The 14,355-nt window shown below is 50.7% G+C and overlaps 1 protein-coding gene across 2 annotated transcripts in view; it reads left to right on the forward strand.

Moving 5' to 3' along the window:
- polq (polymerase (DNA directed), theta) overlaps positions 1-14,355 on the forward strand; it is a 16,617-nt gene continuing 2,262 nt past the window's right edge. The window contains exons 1-33 of one of the 2 annotated variants that reach the window (XM_061771275.1): positions 1-118; positions 316-498; positions 584-741; positions 826-898; positions 972-1,207; positions 1,735-1,967; positions 2,239-2,418; positions 2,512-2,642; positions 2,723-2,879; positions 2,956-3,067; positions 3,140-3,341; positions 3,424-3,565; positions 4,300-4,446; positions 4,786-4,998; positions 5,085-5,227; positions 5,306-5,495; positions 5,948-6,090; positions 6,228-6,421; positions 6,679-6,803; positions 7,127-7,370; positions 7,975-9,340; positions 9,517-10,846; positions 10,926-11,057; positions 11,596-11,786; positions 12,057-12,264; positions 12,339-12,532; positions 12,739-12,867; positions 12,940-13,114; positions 13,181-13,301; positions 13,580-13,683; positions 13,757-13,839; positions 13,905-14,006; positions 14,085-14,196. In XM_061771275.1, the coding sequence (XP_061627259.1) occupies positions 671-741; positions 826-898; positions 972-1,207; positions 1,735-1,967; positions 2,239-2,418; positions 2,512-2,642; positions 2,723-2,879; positions 2,956-3,067; positions 3,140-3,341; positions 3,424-3,565; positions 4,300-4,446; positions 4,786-4,998; positions 5,085-5,227; positions 5,306-5,495; positions 5,948-6,090; positions 6,228-6,421; positions 6,679-6,803; positions 7,127-7,370; positions 7,975-9,340; positions 9,517-10,846; positions 10,926-11,057; positions 11,596-11,786; positions 12,057-12,264; positions 12,339-12,532; positions 12,739-12,867; positions 12,940-13,114; positions 13,181-13,301; positions 13,580-13,683; positions 13,757-13,839; positions 13,905-14,006; positions 14,085-14,196 (7,183 nt within the window). In that variant the 5' untranslated portion in view covers positions 1-118; positions 316-498; positions 584-670. The remainder of the gene's footprint in view (positions 119-315; positions 499-583; positions 742-825; positions 899-971; positions 1,208-1,734; positions 1,968-2,238; positions 2,419-2,511; positions 2,643-2,722; positions 2,880-2,955; positions 3,068-3,139; positions 3,342-3,423; positions 3,566-4,299; positions 4,447-4,785; positions 4,999-5,084; positions 5,228-5,305; positions 5,496-5,947; positions 6,091-6,227; positions 6,422-6,678; positions 6,804-7,126; positions 7,371-7,974; positions 9,341-9,516; positions 10,847-10,925; positions 11,058-11,595; positions 11,787-12,056; positions 12,265-12,338; positions 12,533-12,738; positions 12,868-12,939; positions 13,115-13,180; positions 13,302-13,579; positions 13,684-13,756; positions 13,840-13,904; positions 14,007-14,084; positions 14,197-14,355) is intronic. The other variant, XM_061771276.1, reaches the window with a different exon arrangement.

Below are 14,355 nucleotides of genomic sequence, written 5' to 3' on the forward strand. Positions count from 1 at the left end.
TGGAACACCGAGAGCCATAGATATGAGTAGGTGGAGACACCAGCGAAATGTAGCCACCCGATGAAAAGACGTGCTTACGTGGCGGCCATGTCAGAATGGTCGACTTCCCCCTGAAAAGGTAATGCAGGGACACTGAAATTAAGTCGTAACTTGCTCATTTTGCAGCCATTTTTTCATTAGGTTTCCTGTTTTGTCAACACCAAAGCGTATCCTATCAATAAACAACATGTGATTTTTTTAAAAGTATCTGAAAGGGACTGCAAGTTCCCTTGTCGTAATTGTATGCCGTTTTACGTTTTACGCAACCGTGTGCAGCACAATGTTCCGGGATCCTCGGTCTTTTGGCTTTCTTGCCGTCCACACACTATGGGATGCGCGGACGACTTTGACCTTCCTAGCTCAGCGTCGCCGTCGGCACGGAACTCCGACTGGGCGTGTCCTACCGACAAAACAGATCTGTGGGCGGAACTTTTGATTTCGTCGTTAGGCGCAAGCAGCGTGAATAAGTTTCTTCTCACAAATCATAACGATCCCTTGTTGTTTTTCTTTTTAACTGGTTGTTTTCTACCTTCCTTCCAAAAAGATCTCCAAACCGCTGACTGGAAACAAAGCGATGTCATGTTAAGTGAGGGCAACGTGCACAGAACACGCGTGTCAACAGCAGCACAATATGAGTGCTCCTGGTCTGCCTCTGAAAAGGAAATGCTACATGGGGCAGCACAAGATCAAGAAGAAAAAGTGGTAAAGTGCTCTTTTATCCACTTTAAATGTATCCTGCTTGTCGACGGAGGAATGCGGCAACCTTTTTGCTCTCCGTCGTGGCAGTGATGAGCCAACTGACAGTGAGACGTTGCCAAGGACAACCCATTACCTGGCAGACGCAGACGCCGGCACGACGGCGAGTTGAACATGAGTTCGATGTCTCCAGTCGCACGTTGTCACACAAGAAGTGACTTGATTTTGTCCTTTAGGGTGTTGCGCTAGGAGAGTGGAGTCTTGAGGAAGACGCCCCGCGTGTGGACCCTGCATCCGCGCAGAAGAAGGCGCACGGCATCCAGGAAAGTCGCAGGACGGCACGGAGGGGCGCCGAGTGCCGAGACCTCGCTCAGCGGCTCCTCTTCAGCAACGACGACGACGACGACGATTCAGCTTCGGCAGTCATCAGCAAAGAAGCAATCAGGGAGCAAAAGGCAGAAACGGCCACTTTGTGAGTCTTAACTTGCACGGATCACCTACTTTGGGTGTCACACAGCACGTGTAGCACGTTTGCTTCACAGTGCGGAGGTTCTGGGTTTGAATCTCGGCTCAGGCCTTCCCGTGTGGATTGGAGATATTCTCCCCTTGCTTGTCTGGCTTCCTCTCATATCCCAAAACAAACAATTTCAGTTCATTGAAGACTAAAATCCAAGTTGTTCATAAACATTCGCACTTATGGACAATTTCGATTTGATTTGTTGTTAGATTTAGATTTTTGGCCAAGAGAAGGAGCAGCACAATTATTTGAATTGAAGCATTAAATCGTGACGCCCAAACTGTTGAATTCTTTACATTATATTAAATTGTGTTATGACTCTATGTATTTCTAAAGTACAATATTATATCTTTCTATGTTTCCTAATGAGAAACAGTTTTGGGTGCTTGAAGGGATTATTGGTGTTTGCATTGATTTCAGCGGGGAAAGTGGGCGGATGCTTTTTTTTTACTGCTGATACCGTGTTCTTTTTTGTATTTCAGTCGGCAGAAGTTTTCCTGTAACAAGGAGAAAAACGGAGATGGCAATGCGAATGCAGCTGCTTGTCACGATGTTTCCGGGGACTACATTTTGTTCAGCGGCACGCGCACGGCCACCGCCGCCGCCGCGAAGCGGTCCGAACGCCAGCCGTCGCCGCAACATCATTCCGCCTCCGTGCTGACGGTTCCCAGCGGCTCCGAGCCCTGTACGCTCAGTGACAGCTTACGTCAGCCGGGTAAACCAGTTCAATAGCAATATGACTATGTTCATGGAGTCTTTGTTTTTTGTGAACTAAATTCAATGGATCATTCATTTCCCCCATGATCCATGACCAATATGTAGCCAAATGTTGATCCCGGATTAAAACAAGAAGAAGAAATTGAGACCGCTGTTTCACATGTGCATTGACACAGCGTGCCGTTTAACATTGTGTCTCTCTGTATGAGATTTGACTCGTTGTCCTGACATTTCAGTGTGCTTCTCCGCGTGCGCTCTCCTCTGCACAGGCTCGGCTTTGTGCGCCCCCGACGACGCGCAATCGGACAAGCTGTTGTTATCCAGTTGGGGTTTACCCGCCGCGGTCCTGGCGCGTTACCACCAACTCGGACTCACCCGCATGTTTGACTGGCAGGCTCAGTGCCTCAGCCTTGGGCAGGTCCTGCAGGGAGGTAACCTGGTCTACTCTGGTAAGGCGCTGAACATCTGCATTGAGTTCCAGCAAGTCATTTGAAGTCAATCTCTCTTTTTTTTTTTGAAGGTGTATTCTTCTTCTTTTCTAGCTCCGACTAGCGCTGGAAAGACTCTGGTGTCTGAGTTGCTGATGCTGAAGCGCGTGTTGGAGACTAAAAGAAAAGCGCTCTTGATTTTGCCGTTTGTTTCTGTGGCCAAAGAGAAGATGCACCACCTTCAGGTGCCGAGCTGGGAGGCAGGTTACGGTAAATGATGTACTTGTGTAACCGGTGTAGTTGCTATGCTTCTGTGGCCCCGCAGAGCGTGTTCGAAGAGGCTGGAGCGCGTGTGGACGGCTTCATGGGAAGCACATCAGCCGCCGGTGGTTTTGCCGCTGTGGATGTGGCTGTTTGCACCATAGAGAAAGCCAACTCTCTCATCAACAGACTAATAGAGGAAGGCAACATGGCTTTACTCGGTAATACGCCTGCAAAAAGTCCGCTCGCGAGTGTTGCTCATGTGTGACTTTCCCACGCTGACGTTTGCGCCTCTAGGCATAGTGGTGGTGGATGAGTTGCACATGGTCGGAGATTCCGGAAGAGGATATCTGCTTGAACTTCTCTTGACCAAAATCCGCTACGTTGCACAGAAGCGCAACACCACCGGGTTTGTGTCTGGCGCGTCTGCCTCACAGTTCTGAGGTTCGGGGTTCGAATGTGGGATTTCGTGTTCCGCCAGGTCTCTTTCTGAGGGTGTGCAGATCGTAGGTATGAGTGCCACTTTGCCCAACTTGTCCCTCCTGGCCAACTGGCTCGGTGCAGAGCTTTACCAGACCGACTTCAGACCGGTGCCCTTGCAGGAGCATCTGAAGGTGGGCTGCAGCATCTACGACAAGAGCCTGTCTGTGGTTCGACAGTTTACGCCGGCGCTCCCGATAAAGGTAAACGATACTGAGTGTAGTTCATGCACGCGTGAAGTGATCACTCGCAAGTTCCTTTTTAATCGCCGCTACGTTCGTTCAGGGTGATGACGAGCACGTCGTCAGTTTGTGTTACGAGACGGTGCGGGAAGGCCATTCCGTCTTGCTGTTCTGCCCCTCCAAGAACTGGTGCGAGAAACTGGCCGACAGCATTGCCAGAGAGTTCTACAACCTCAGACATGCCGGTATGTTCCCGTCTCGCACGTTGGAGCGATACGCGGCTATTTTCCGCTTACAAATTCATTACTATTAAAGGAGAACTAAACCCAAGATGTCCGACGATGTCATATCTTCTTTATCAGCTGCGGTTTACTTGGCATATTTGACAGAAATGTTAAATTCTTTGGGGGGGAAAATCCCATTGAAAGTATTCCGATTTTATTTGCGCTTGAATCCTGCAGACATCCCGGGTGTGGATTTTAAAAAATGATCTTCCTCATAAATTTCATTTCATAGGAATATTTAATAGGAAACAAATATTTAGCGGTAAGCCTTGGCAGAGGTCTGTGGTCATTGAATTTCCTTGTTTGTCATGTTACGCTTCATTAATGTAAATTTCTTATTTTACACAAGAGACACAGGGACCGAGCCCTGCCGTCAATAGCGAATACCAGCGGCTATTTGACACCCGTCCAAAAGGTTTTTAATTGCCAAGAAATGCCACAAGATGGTGGCAAAGCACTTCTTTTGTCAAATGAAGCTCCTCAGTTCACTGCAACATGTTTTTGTAGCCCTAAATACCACAAGATGGGGCCAAAGTAATACTTTTATTGAGTTGGCCTGGGCATAAAAACAGGGAGTACAGTAGATTTCTTTTTCAACAAATAATGGAGGATAGATAAAAAAAAAAAAATAATAATAATAATCAAATTGTGAATATGCGGAAGTTGGCTGTATTTCTTGTCTAAATATATTTCAGAACGTGAGGGTGACTCAGAACCCCAAGCGGTGTGCTTGGATCAGGAAGGACGAGTGGACGTCGTAGCCCAGTTGAGTCGGACTCCAGCGGGTTTGGATCCCGTTCTGCAGCGCGCCGTGCCGTGGGGGGTGGCCTTCCACCATGCCGGTGAGCGCACAACCACGCCCAAAACAAATCTGCGCTCATTTTGGAATCGTACACAATATGTCCTCCCGCAGAAACTCGGCGTGGCGAGCTCATTGCGTCAATCAGGCAGAAGTGCACAACATGTGACCATAAAACATTTACTTGGTTGTTGTTTTCACACGTGATAGGTGGGCAGGCACTCCAGAGATCAAACTATTTTGTGTGCATGCTTTCAAAAGTCAATTTTCATTCAAATGTAGGTGGCAGAATTTGAGTGCGTGAACGAATGAACAATGAAACGACACATGAAATTGTAATCTCCTCTGCTGAGTGGCGTAAGCATCAAAAGAGTCTCCGCAGGTCTGACGTTTGACGAACGTGACGTGTTGGAGGGAGCCTTCCGTCAGGGCACGGTCAGGGTCTTGTGCGCCACCTCCACCCTCTCGTCGGGGGTCAATCTCCCTGCCCGCAGGGTCATCATTCGAACCCCGACCTTCAACGGTCACCTGCTGGACCCGCTCACGTACAAACAGATGGCTGGACGAGCGGGAAGGAAAGGAGTGGACACCGCAGGTACCGAAGAAGTTGAAGGAGACAACAACAAGCAACGGGCAGAAAGCGGTGATTGTTGAACGATGATGAGTTTTTCATCATTGCAGGTGAGAGCGTGCTGGTGTGCAAGGAGGCGGAGCGGCAAAAAGGTATTAGCCTCCTCACGGGCGAGCTTCGGCCAATCGGCAGCTGCTTGGTGAGACGGGAAGGCGAAGGCGTCACCGCCAGCATGCTGCGAGCCATTCTGGAGGTCCGATTGTCACCCGCTGACCACGTTTGCTACGTTTGTGTCACTCGGAGTCGCACTTTACGTCGCCCCTACCTGCAGATCATTGCGGGAGGAGTAGCCAGCACGCCGCAGGATGTGCGCTTGTACGCCTCGTGTTCGCTTTTGGCTGCCGGCACCAAATGGGACAGCAAAGACGAGTCTACGGAAGAGCGCAACGAGGGGGCAATCGAGGCCTGCGTTGAATGGCTGATGGACAACGAATTTATCAGTGTCCAAAAAGACGGACAAGGTAAGTAGTGCGCAAAGGCCATCGCTGGCTTTATTCTTTTATTGACCTTTTCTCAGTCACGGGCGGTGAGTTTCAGACCTGGGCCATCACTGAGCCGATCCAACACCACAGTTCACATCAATATGTATCTAATAAGATGACACAAACATAAAACTTGAAATAAAAGGCATCATAGTCGGTCGGCAGAGATGCTGAAACAGACGCAGCAGCCGCTCTGAAAGCGCCCCCCCCCAAAAAAAATCATTTCCCAGGTTAACACAAGCCAGACGACAACTAAGTCGAGATTTTCGCCTGGAAAAAGAATTTTTCATCGTCCTCCCCAGTCAATCAATCTCATGATTGCTATTCATGTATGAATTGAACTCTTGGGGGGAGTTCAAGCTGCCATCCACTTTGTTTCCATTCTAATAAATCCTCCTTGTCCACTGTCTGTGATGCGTTTGGATTTTCAGAGGAGCAATACTGTCCCACCCAACTCGGTGCCGCCACTCTGTCGTCCTCCCTCTCTCCTCCCGAGGCACTGGGAATATTTGCAGATCTGCAGCGGGCTATGAAGGCCTTTGTGCTGGAAAACGACCTGCACCTTCTCTATCTGGTATTGTTTCGAATAGAAGTTCTACCATCACCTACCATTTTCATTTGCAGCAATAAATGCGCATCGAGGATCCCTAAACACCTTTTCGAGCAGGGTAATACAAGTGCGTAAATGTTATTGAAAACTTTCCCTGCCAGATCACGCCATTGTATGCAGAGTGGACTACAATCGACTGGTATCGGTTCTTCTGCCTGTGGGAGCAGCTGTCGTCATCCATGAAGAGAGTGGCTGAGTTGGTGGGCGTCCAGGAGGGTTTCCTGGCTCGCTCGGTCGGGGGGAAACTTGTCGCCAAGACGGAGAAGCAGCGCAGACAAATGGCAATTCATAAAAGGTCATGCACGCATTGATGTAAAGACGCAAGCGATAATTACAGTATGGATTTGTATGCACTTCATGACTGAATGCAGAAGTCAAGAGAGTTAACTTAATGCTAATGCAAGTTTTATATTCGATTACACATTTGAGGTATTCCTGGAATTGTGGATGATTATTTATTTATTTTTTTTACTTGATGGTCAAACTCCCAATTTCCATTCGAAATGCTTCTCTAAATAAAAAACGCGTCCATCTTTTGGTACGCCTTCACAGGTTCTTCGCCACTCTCGTACTGCAGGATCTGGTGAAAGAGGTTCCCTTGGGGGCAGTGGCGTCCAAATACAAATGCAACCGGGGGCAGTTGCAGTCTCTCCAGCAGTCCGCGGCCACGTACGCAGGTACTCATGGGAAGCCATCGCAAAATGTGATAATGTCGATGAAAGCTCGTCATTATTATTTTCTGACGAGGCGGAGTTTGAATGTCAAATGCCCAAAAGTCAGCTGGGATAGGTTCCACGTCAGCAGTGACCATAACAAGGACAAGTAGTGTAGAAAAAAGGTGGACGAGTGAATGACATTTTGCTGCGTCTTATTGTACTGGATCTCATTCGACAGTGCGGGTGTATGCGACGTTGTTTCCTGTCGGTCAGTGTGGACGTTCTTTTAAGTACACCGAAAGGCCCGACGTTATGATGGAACGATGGCTTCATTCATCCCGCAGGCATGGTGACGGTGTTCTGCGGGCGTCTGGGCTGGGGCAACATGGAGCTGCTGCTGTCGCAGTACCAGACCCGGCTGAGCTTCGGCGTCCAACGTGAGCTCGTGGACCTGGTCAGGGTTTCCATTCTGACTGCGACGAGGGCCCGGGCTCTCTATGCGCAAGGCCTGCGCACTGTCGCTGAACTGGCCAGGGCTACAGTGGCCGATGTGGAGAAAGCTCTGAGGAACGCCGTCCCATTTAAGAGGTGCGAGGCTTCGAGTCCACTTCCAATCGTCACAAGGTTCCTCTGCAACACGCTTGACTAACTTTTATTAGACAGTTTTTGCTCGGAGTTATTGAAAGTCGACATAACGACACAATCTGCGTAACTCCCGCGCAACATCGCCGTTCGCCGAGCGCATTGCCGCTAGATTGTGAATTTTTCTGTGAAACATTTTTCAAAAATGCGTGTTTACAATGAGTCTACAAAGTGAGTTTCAATACATTTTTAACATATGGTAGCGATATTTGACTTTTTCTGTCTTTTTATCCCATTATTATGCATGTTTCAAATGTGTTTAAAAGTGTCTTAAGGTTAAATGTATGTAACGCGTGTGGGAGGTGCATTTTAAGGCTCAAAATAAGAACAAAAAAACCTTGCAGCCTTTCACCAATGGTGGGAGGTTCGGGTCGTCAATCCTGTGATGAAGAGGGCGTCGCTGTACTGCCAACAAATTACAAATTGAGCTGATGAGCTTGAACTTCAATAAAATTGCATTAAAAATGCTCCCAAAAGTTGCAACTTTGGTGAGGTTATACAAAGAAAAGTTTGCGGATTCCACAGCTGTAAGTCTTGTGTTCTTCCTCAGCTGTAAGCGTGCGGTGGATGAGAGCGAAGGGGAAGCTGCGGAGCGACGGAAGCTCCGCTGCGTGTGGGTGAGCGGCGGGCGGGCGCTGACCGAGCAGGAAGCCGCCGTTGCCGTCGTAACGGAGGCCAAGCTCCTTCTTCGGGGAGATTTGGCACGGCTGGGCATTCGGTGGGACCCGGCGGCGCTTCCCTCTGGTGCTCGCGCTGTCCGTATGAACGGTGGCGATAAAGGCCAGCGAGAGGGAAATACCGTTCAGAAAAACAAGGCGGATGATGACACAATTTCACAGAAGGACAAAGGAGAACCTGGAGGAGATAATGGGAAATGCAAACCCAAGATGATCGATAGCGAGACAAAATTGAAGGAGTTGAGCAAGAAAGACTTGAGTACAAGTGAAAAGGCAGGCCGTGAAGTTACTCGCCACGGCCTGAAAGAAGGGAAGAATAAACAGAGAAAGGAGTCCAAAGCTGGTGAAAGACAAAGTGAAGATAAGCTGGTAAAGAGAGAGCCCAGAAGCCAGGAGGTGAACATTTTAGTGCAGGAAGGAGTCACAAGTCAGGTTTCAGGCAGACAGCCTAATGGTCCCCTAAGAAGTGTGACACAAGAATTGGCTGAGATTGTGACCAGCCCGATGCTTCAAGTCCAACAACCTCCGGAACCAGATCTCCCCTTAATGTCTCTTCCTCGGTTGAGACCGCCAAGTTCCAGGTTAGAAGAACTCCCGAGTGTTTGCGCCGAGACATCAGACATCGATGATGCTTCAAGGCTTGGCGTATCGCCCGGACAGCCAGGGAAACTCAAGCATTCGAGGATCCTAAACAAAGTCCTTCAGTCCATACAAAGTGACAAACGGCCACAAGACTCGACCGGGCTGACTTCACACGGCGCCGAGGTCGCTCCCGGCCTTGCTCGAGAAACTCTAACCGCGCCTACACCGCATAAACAAGTCGACACGTGCGACTGCGCGCTATTCTCGCCTGAGACCGAGCGAAGAAGGGTGGAGGCTCCAGAGGTGGACGGGTTTTCATCTCCAGAGCTCTACACGGGAGAGGATCGAAAGGAAGAAGCGCAGCCGGAGGCCAAACGCGGAGAGGAGACGTTTGGTGACAGTTTTGAATTGGACACGCAGACCGAACGGATAATTGTCCAGCCAGGATTCGACCCCAGCGACGGACTTGATAGACGTCAGCGAGATTTCAATGATGGAGGATGTATACAAGATGAAGCAATCGTAGAAGCTACTGCGGGGCAGGGTGACCAAGACGGACGACGTGGCGGACATGACGTTCCGAACAACAAATGCCCCGTGTTCAATATTTCTCTGACAGACAGCCAGATGGAGCTCATCTTTGACAGCAGTCATCAGGTGAGTGATGATCAGCACAACATTGCTCCTTGGGTTCACTTCGCTAATATGCTTTCGAACAGGAAATCCTGATCTCGTTAGCTCGGGTGACATCGTAGAAGCGTAACGCTTGTATGCTCTCAGGAGAAATAAATGGTTATTAATGATAGATTTGGGGTGGTCTGATGTTTCCGCAGAATTCCGCGGTCGATGCCGACCGTCACGTGGATGACGGCGACCGTAAAGCGGCCGCCGCTGCTGCTGTTGCGGACGATCCGAACGGAAGCGGCAGCTTCTTGTTCGACAGCCTGTACGAGAACTCAGTGAGCCCGCACGGAACGGACTCGGACGGGTCGGCCTACGAGGAGCGAGAGGCAAGAGGCGGCCGCCCCCTCCCGTCGCCCCGGGAGAAACGGCGCAGCGAGCTCCTCGTCAACCAGGAGGCGGAGAAGCACGAAGCCGTCGAGTGGGGCGAGTCTTCGTTCAACCTGTCAGAGTGGGGCGACTCTTTGCTGGTGGGCGAGCATTTTCTGGAGAGGCGGGAGGCCGGTCACCTGCGAGGCCTCGTTCTTCCCGAGGAGCCGCTAACCTCGCCACGATCTCCGCTTCCCGGAGAGAGCCCACGAAGGCTGAGTGAGGGACGGAACGAGAAGGAACGGGAAGGTGAACTCCTCTACGTACCATCACACGACGTCATTGCAAAACAACGGCACGCCGATGCTGCGCCTCAGAGCGGCTTTTATTGCAGCCCTGGTCTGCAGGAAATCTTCGATTGCTGGCCTAGCATGTCTGATCAGCCTGTGCAAAACGGTACATTGGGCCACGTGGACAATAATGAGCAAATTCCGCCTTCAAACCATCGACAGGCTCCAAAAAAGTCTCCTCCATCCATGCAGGGGAGGAGAAAGCCTGTCAATACTGACTCCGAGTCAGATTCTGTTCAGCCACAACCACCGAGAGAGGCAAGCGAGCGCGGAACACAGAGGCCGGGCTCTGCCGCAGACTCGGTACCCCCCACTCAGGAGGCCGCACCTGTAACGCACAGAAACAAACTTACCACTACGTCCGTCCGCTCGCCGCTCAGTCAGTCCACGCCCTCGGGCGTCCTGCCCGGGAAACCTGCAAAATGCCCCACGACTAAGCTGCCAGGCGCTTTTTGTAACTCTAAAAAGGTGACGCACGAATCAAAGCAGCACGCCGATGTAACGTCCGCTTGCCCACGCCAGCCTCACGGAGACCAGAAGCGAAGCGTTTCTCCCGACCGCACCCCGCTGCACTCCGCTCCCCACCGCAGCGTGTCGCCGGACTCGTACGAGGGCTTCTCTCTTCAGCTCTCCCAGGATGCATCGCTCTCCTCCAGCAACTCGAGCGCGTTCTCCATCATCGACGTTTCGAGCGACAAGCGCCTCTTCCGGACGTTCGTCAAGGAGTGGAAAACGAGAGAGCGCTACTCTCTGGCTTTGGCCTGTGAAACGCTCGAACACCAGCACGAGCCAGGAGGGCAACTAGGAGGGGAACAGAAGCCGGGTAATCCATGCAGTTGTGTGAGAATGTGATGAGTGTGTGTTCCGTCAGGCTACAGTGCGGATGCCATTTGTGTGAGCAGCACACCAGAAGCTCCGCCGGGCCGATGGTTTTCCCGTAAGAGGCGGCGACGGACTGCTGCTGATCGGGCTGGCTGTCTGCTGGGGAGCGAGAGATGCTTTCTACATTTCCTTTCAGCAAAAGCAGAACAAAGGTACTCGCGCGCGCGCACACACGCGTATGTACTGTATCTACGCTAAATGTCAAAATGTCCATTTTTGAATGAAACCTATGCAGTTCAGTTTCTCATTTTACTCTGGAATGAAAGCACTGAACAAATAAACTATTCAAATTCCAAAAGGAGTCATGGAATCAATTCACAAAGAAAACATTTGACTCATTCAAGCCGCCACCTTGGGCAGACAGAACGGCTGAACACACTTGTGGCATTATCTCCAAAATGGAAATCAAATATTTTTCAGAAAACTCTGTTGTGGAAGTTCCCATAACTGTGTGGCACTTGCAGGTTGTGTTGCTTTCACTCGTTTGCAAACTTTGCCTTTTGACCAGTCAAAAACCTTTAGAACACGCCAATTAATTCAAAGTCAAGTACTTCAAGTCCAATGAATAGCTTGAAATGGTAGTGAACTTGTAGAGGTTGAAAAAAAACTAGGAAATGTTCCCCAAAATGGAAAAACAATGTCCATTTATTTATACAGGAATGAGTTCATCCAGTTTTGCTTGCTTCTCAGGTTTGAGTTTAAGTCTCGCCCCACCGGACCTGGACGAGGGTTTGCCGGTGGGCGAGAGGCTGGAGCACGTGAAGGCCTGTCTCAGCGGGCCGTCAGCTGGCACGGTCGTCGCGTATGACATCATCCGGGTGTACAAGAAGCTGCTATTAAGCTGCGGCATCAGCTTGGAGGGAAACTGCGAAGACCCCAAGGTAAGTGGACTCCAACACGGTGCTAGATGACGGCGTCATTCGCACAAAGCCGCAGCTGGCTCAGATAGCTTCAGCATTGTTTCTCCCTCCCCCGCTGTATCGTTATTATCATTTTCCTGATGATCACGAACTTCCTTGGCTGATTGGCTGTGAGAAATGACGTGCCTGTGAGGCATTTGGCATCGATTTCAATTCTCCGTACGTTACCAGATGTTGTCCGTCATCGGAATCTCTCGCAAACTATTTGCCGTCTTCCTTAATGTCCCCGAGGTGGCGTGCTGGCTGATGGACCCCGGCGCCGAGGAGAGGACTCTGGCCAACATGATCACCGCCTACTGTCCGGAAGATCACCCTCTGTTGGACGGCCTCGGGAACGCACACGCCCACTGTCCTCGCGTGAGGGCGGCGACCACGAGCGTGCTCGTACGCGCCGTCATGAACCATCTCACAACTCGACTAGACGAAGACGGCATGCTCGGTAGGATTCGAAAGACGTACGAAGCGTGACGATGAGCGACTGTGACATTTGGTGTCTTGTCGCGGCCTGCGCAGATTCCTTCAGGAGCGTGGAGATGCCCTCGCAGGTGTGTCTGGCGCTGCTGGAACTCAACGGCGTGGGCTTCAGTCTAGACGAGTGTGAGAGACAGAAGCATGTGATGCGAGCCAAACTGGCGGCGCTGGAATCTCAAGCGTACGAGCTGGCGGGGCACAGCTTCTCACTCACCTGCATCGACGACGTAGCGCAGGTCAGATATTTTTTCACCCCTGCCAAGGAAGTTATTGACCCCCCGCATACTCGCGTTTCACCTCACAAAAATGGGATGGGTCTTCTACGTCGGCGCTCTACTGCTGGCGTTCAAGGTTGTCATCGGTTTGTGTAGAGGAGACACGAGGGAGTACATCATGTGAACGACAAACGTTTGTGTCAGCGGTGCGCAAAACCCTTTTGCAGGTTTTGTTCTTCGAGCTCCATCTGCCTCCAAACGGTGACGTGGGAGCATCAAAAAGCAAGAAGACCCTCGGGTACACCCGCAGAGGCGGAGGCAGAGTTCGGCTCGGGAAGCAGTTCAGCACAACTAAGGTGAGCCGCTTATTTCTACGCACAAAAAAAAAGGTGTAAAATAGGCCCTTTACACTAAAATGCTGTCGTCAGGACGTTCTGGAGAAGCTCCGACCTCTGCATCCGCTCCCGGCTGTGATACTGGAGTGGAGGAAGGTCACCAACGCTTTGACTAAAGTGGTGTTCCCGCTGCAGACGGAAAAGAAGTACCACGCCACATTGGCCATGCATAGAATCTATCCTATAGCTCAGACGCACACAGCTACAGGTACACGCATCGCATTTACGCCACTGCATTGAGACGCTCATGGACTTCGTTTGTTTTTGGATTCAGGCCGAGTGAGCTTCACCGAGCCCAACATTCAGAATGTGCCCAAAGACTTTGACATTTACATGCCCGCGGCGGCGGGAGAGAGCCCGCCTTCACAAGACGGCCACTACGAGAGCAAACACGGGTATGTCAACGTTGCGCTCATTCAAGGAGTCGAGGAATTGGATTGTCAATCGTTAACACCTGATTTGGCACCAAATTTGATACCCAAGGTCCCAGATTAGTCCAGTGAGTCTCAAGACTGCGAAATATAAATTGAATGATAAAATACCATAAAACAAGATTAAAAAAATACTTATTTGCAGTCGTCAGTCACTTTACCAGCACAGACGCAAAACAACGATGCTTGTATTATACCGTGGTACGTGCTTTGTGAGTACATTTAGCGTTTTGATGTTGCAGAAAGAAGAGGCGCTCTTTGGCCCCGTCGGTTCCCGTGAGCAAGGCTGCCAATCCGGGGCCGTCTTTCTGCGTCAGCATGAGACACGCCTTCGTACCCTTCTCAGGTGCTGGATGCGTTTCGGTGTCCCCACCTGCGATTTTCCCATCCCTCACATTTGTTCCCTCGTCTTGCTGCAGGCGGGATGATATTGGCGGTCGATTACTCCCAGCTGGAGTTGAGGGTGCTGGCTCACCTGTCCAAAGATCAACGTTTGCTGAAGGTCCCGACCGACGCATAGTGTCAATGTGAGAGAAATATCAGTCTATAAATGAATGTGCGTGCCAGGTGCTGAACGGGGGCGCCGACGTGTTTCGCTCCATCGCCGCCGAATGGAAAAGCGTCGACCCGGACGCGGTCGACGACGACCTCCGACAGCAGGCCAAACAGGTCCGCCGAGGCTCACGTGTGACAACGTGGACGCTCAAAGTCACTTAGCCGTCAAGTCTGTTTGATCTGCTTTTCCAGATTTGCTACGGCATCATTTACGGGATGGGAGCCAAGTCTTTAGGGAAGCAGATGGGCGTGGAGGAGAACGACGCGGCCTGCTATATTCAGACTTTCAAGGCCAGATACAAAGGTAGGAACCACTTGGTCTCCTTACACGACATGAGAGATCATCAGGTGTGCTGCGGGAAATTACACAATTTCACTACATTGGTCTGGTGATTTTTTGCCTTTTCTACAAACAATGTACTCTGCTGACTTGAGATCCAAATAACCTGACATGAGTTTTTTG

Source organism: Phyllopteryx taeniolatus, chromosome 4, assembly GCF_024500385.1.
Source record: "Phyllopteryx taeniolatus isolate TA_2022b chromosome 4, UOR_Ptae_1.2, whole genome shotgun sequence".
In the NCBI taxonomy this organism is placed as follows: domain Eukaryota; kingdom Metazoa; phylum Chordata; class Actinopteri; order Syngnathiformes; family Syngnathidae; genus Phyllopteryx; species Phyllopteryx taeniolatus.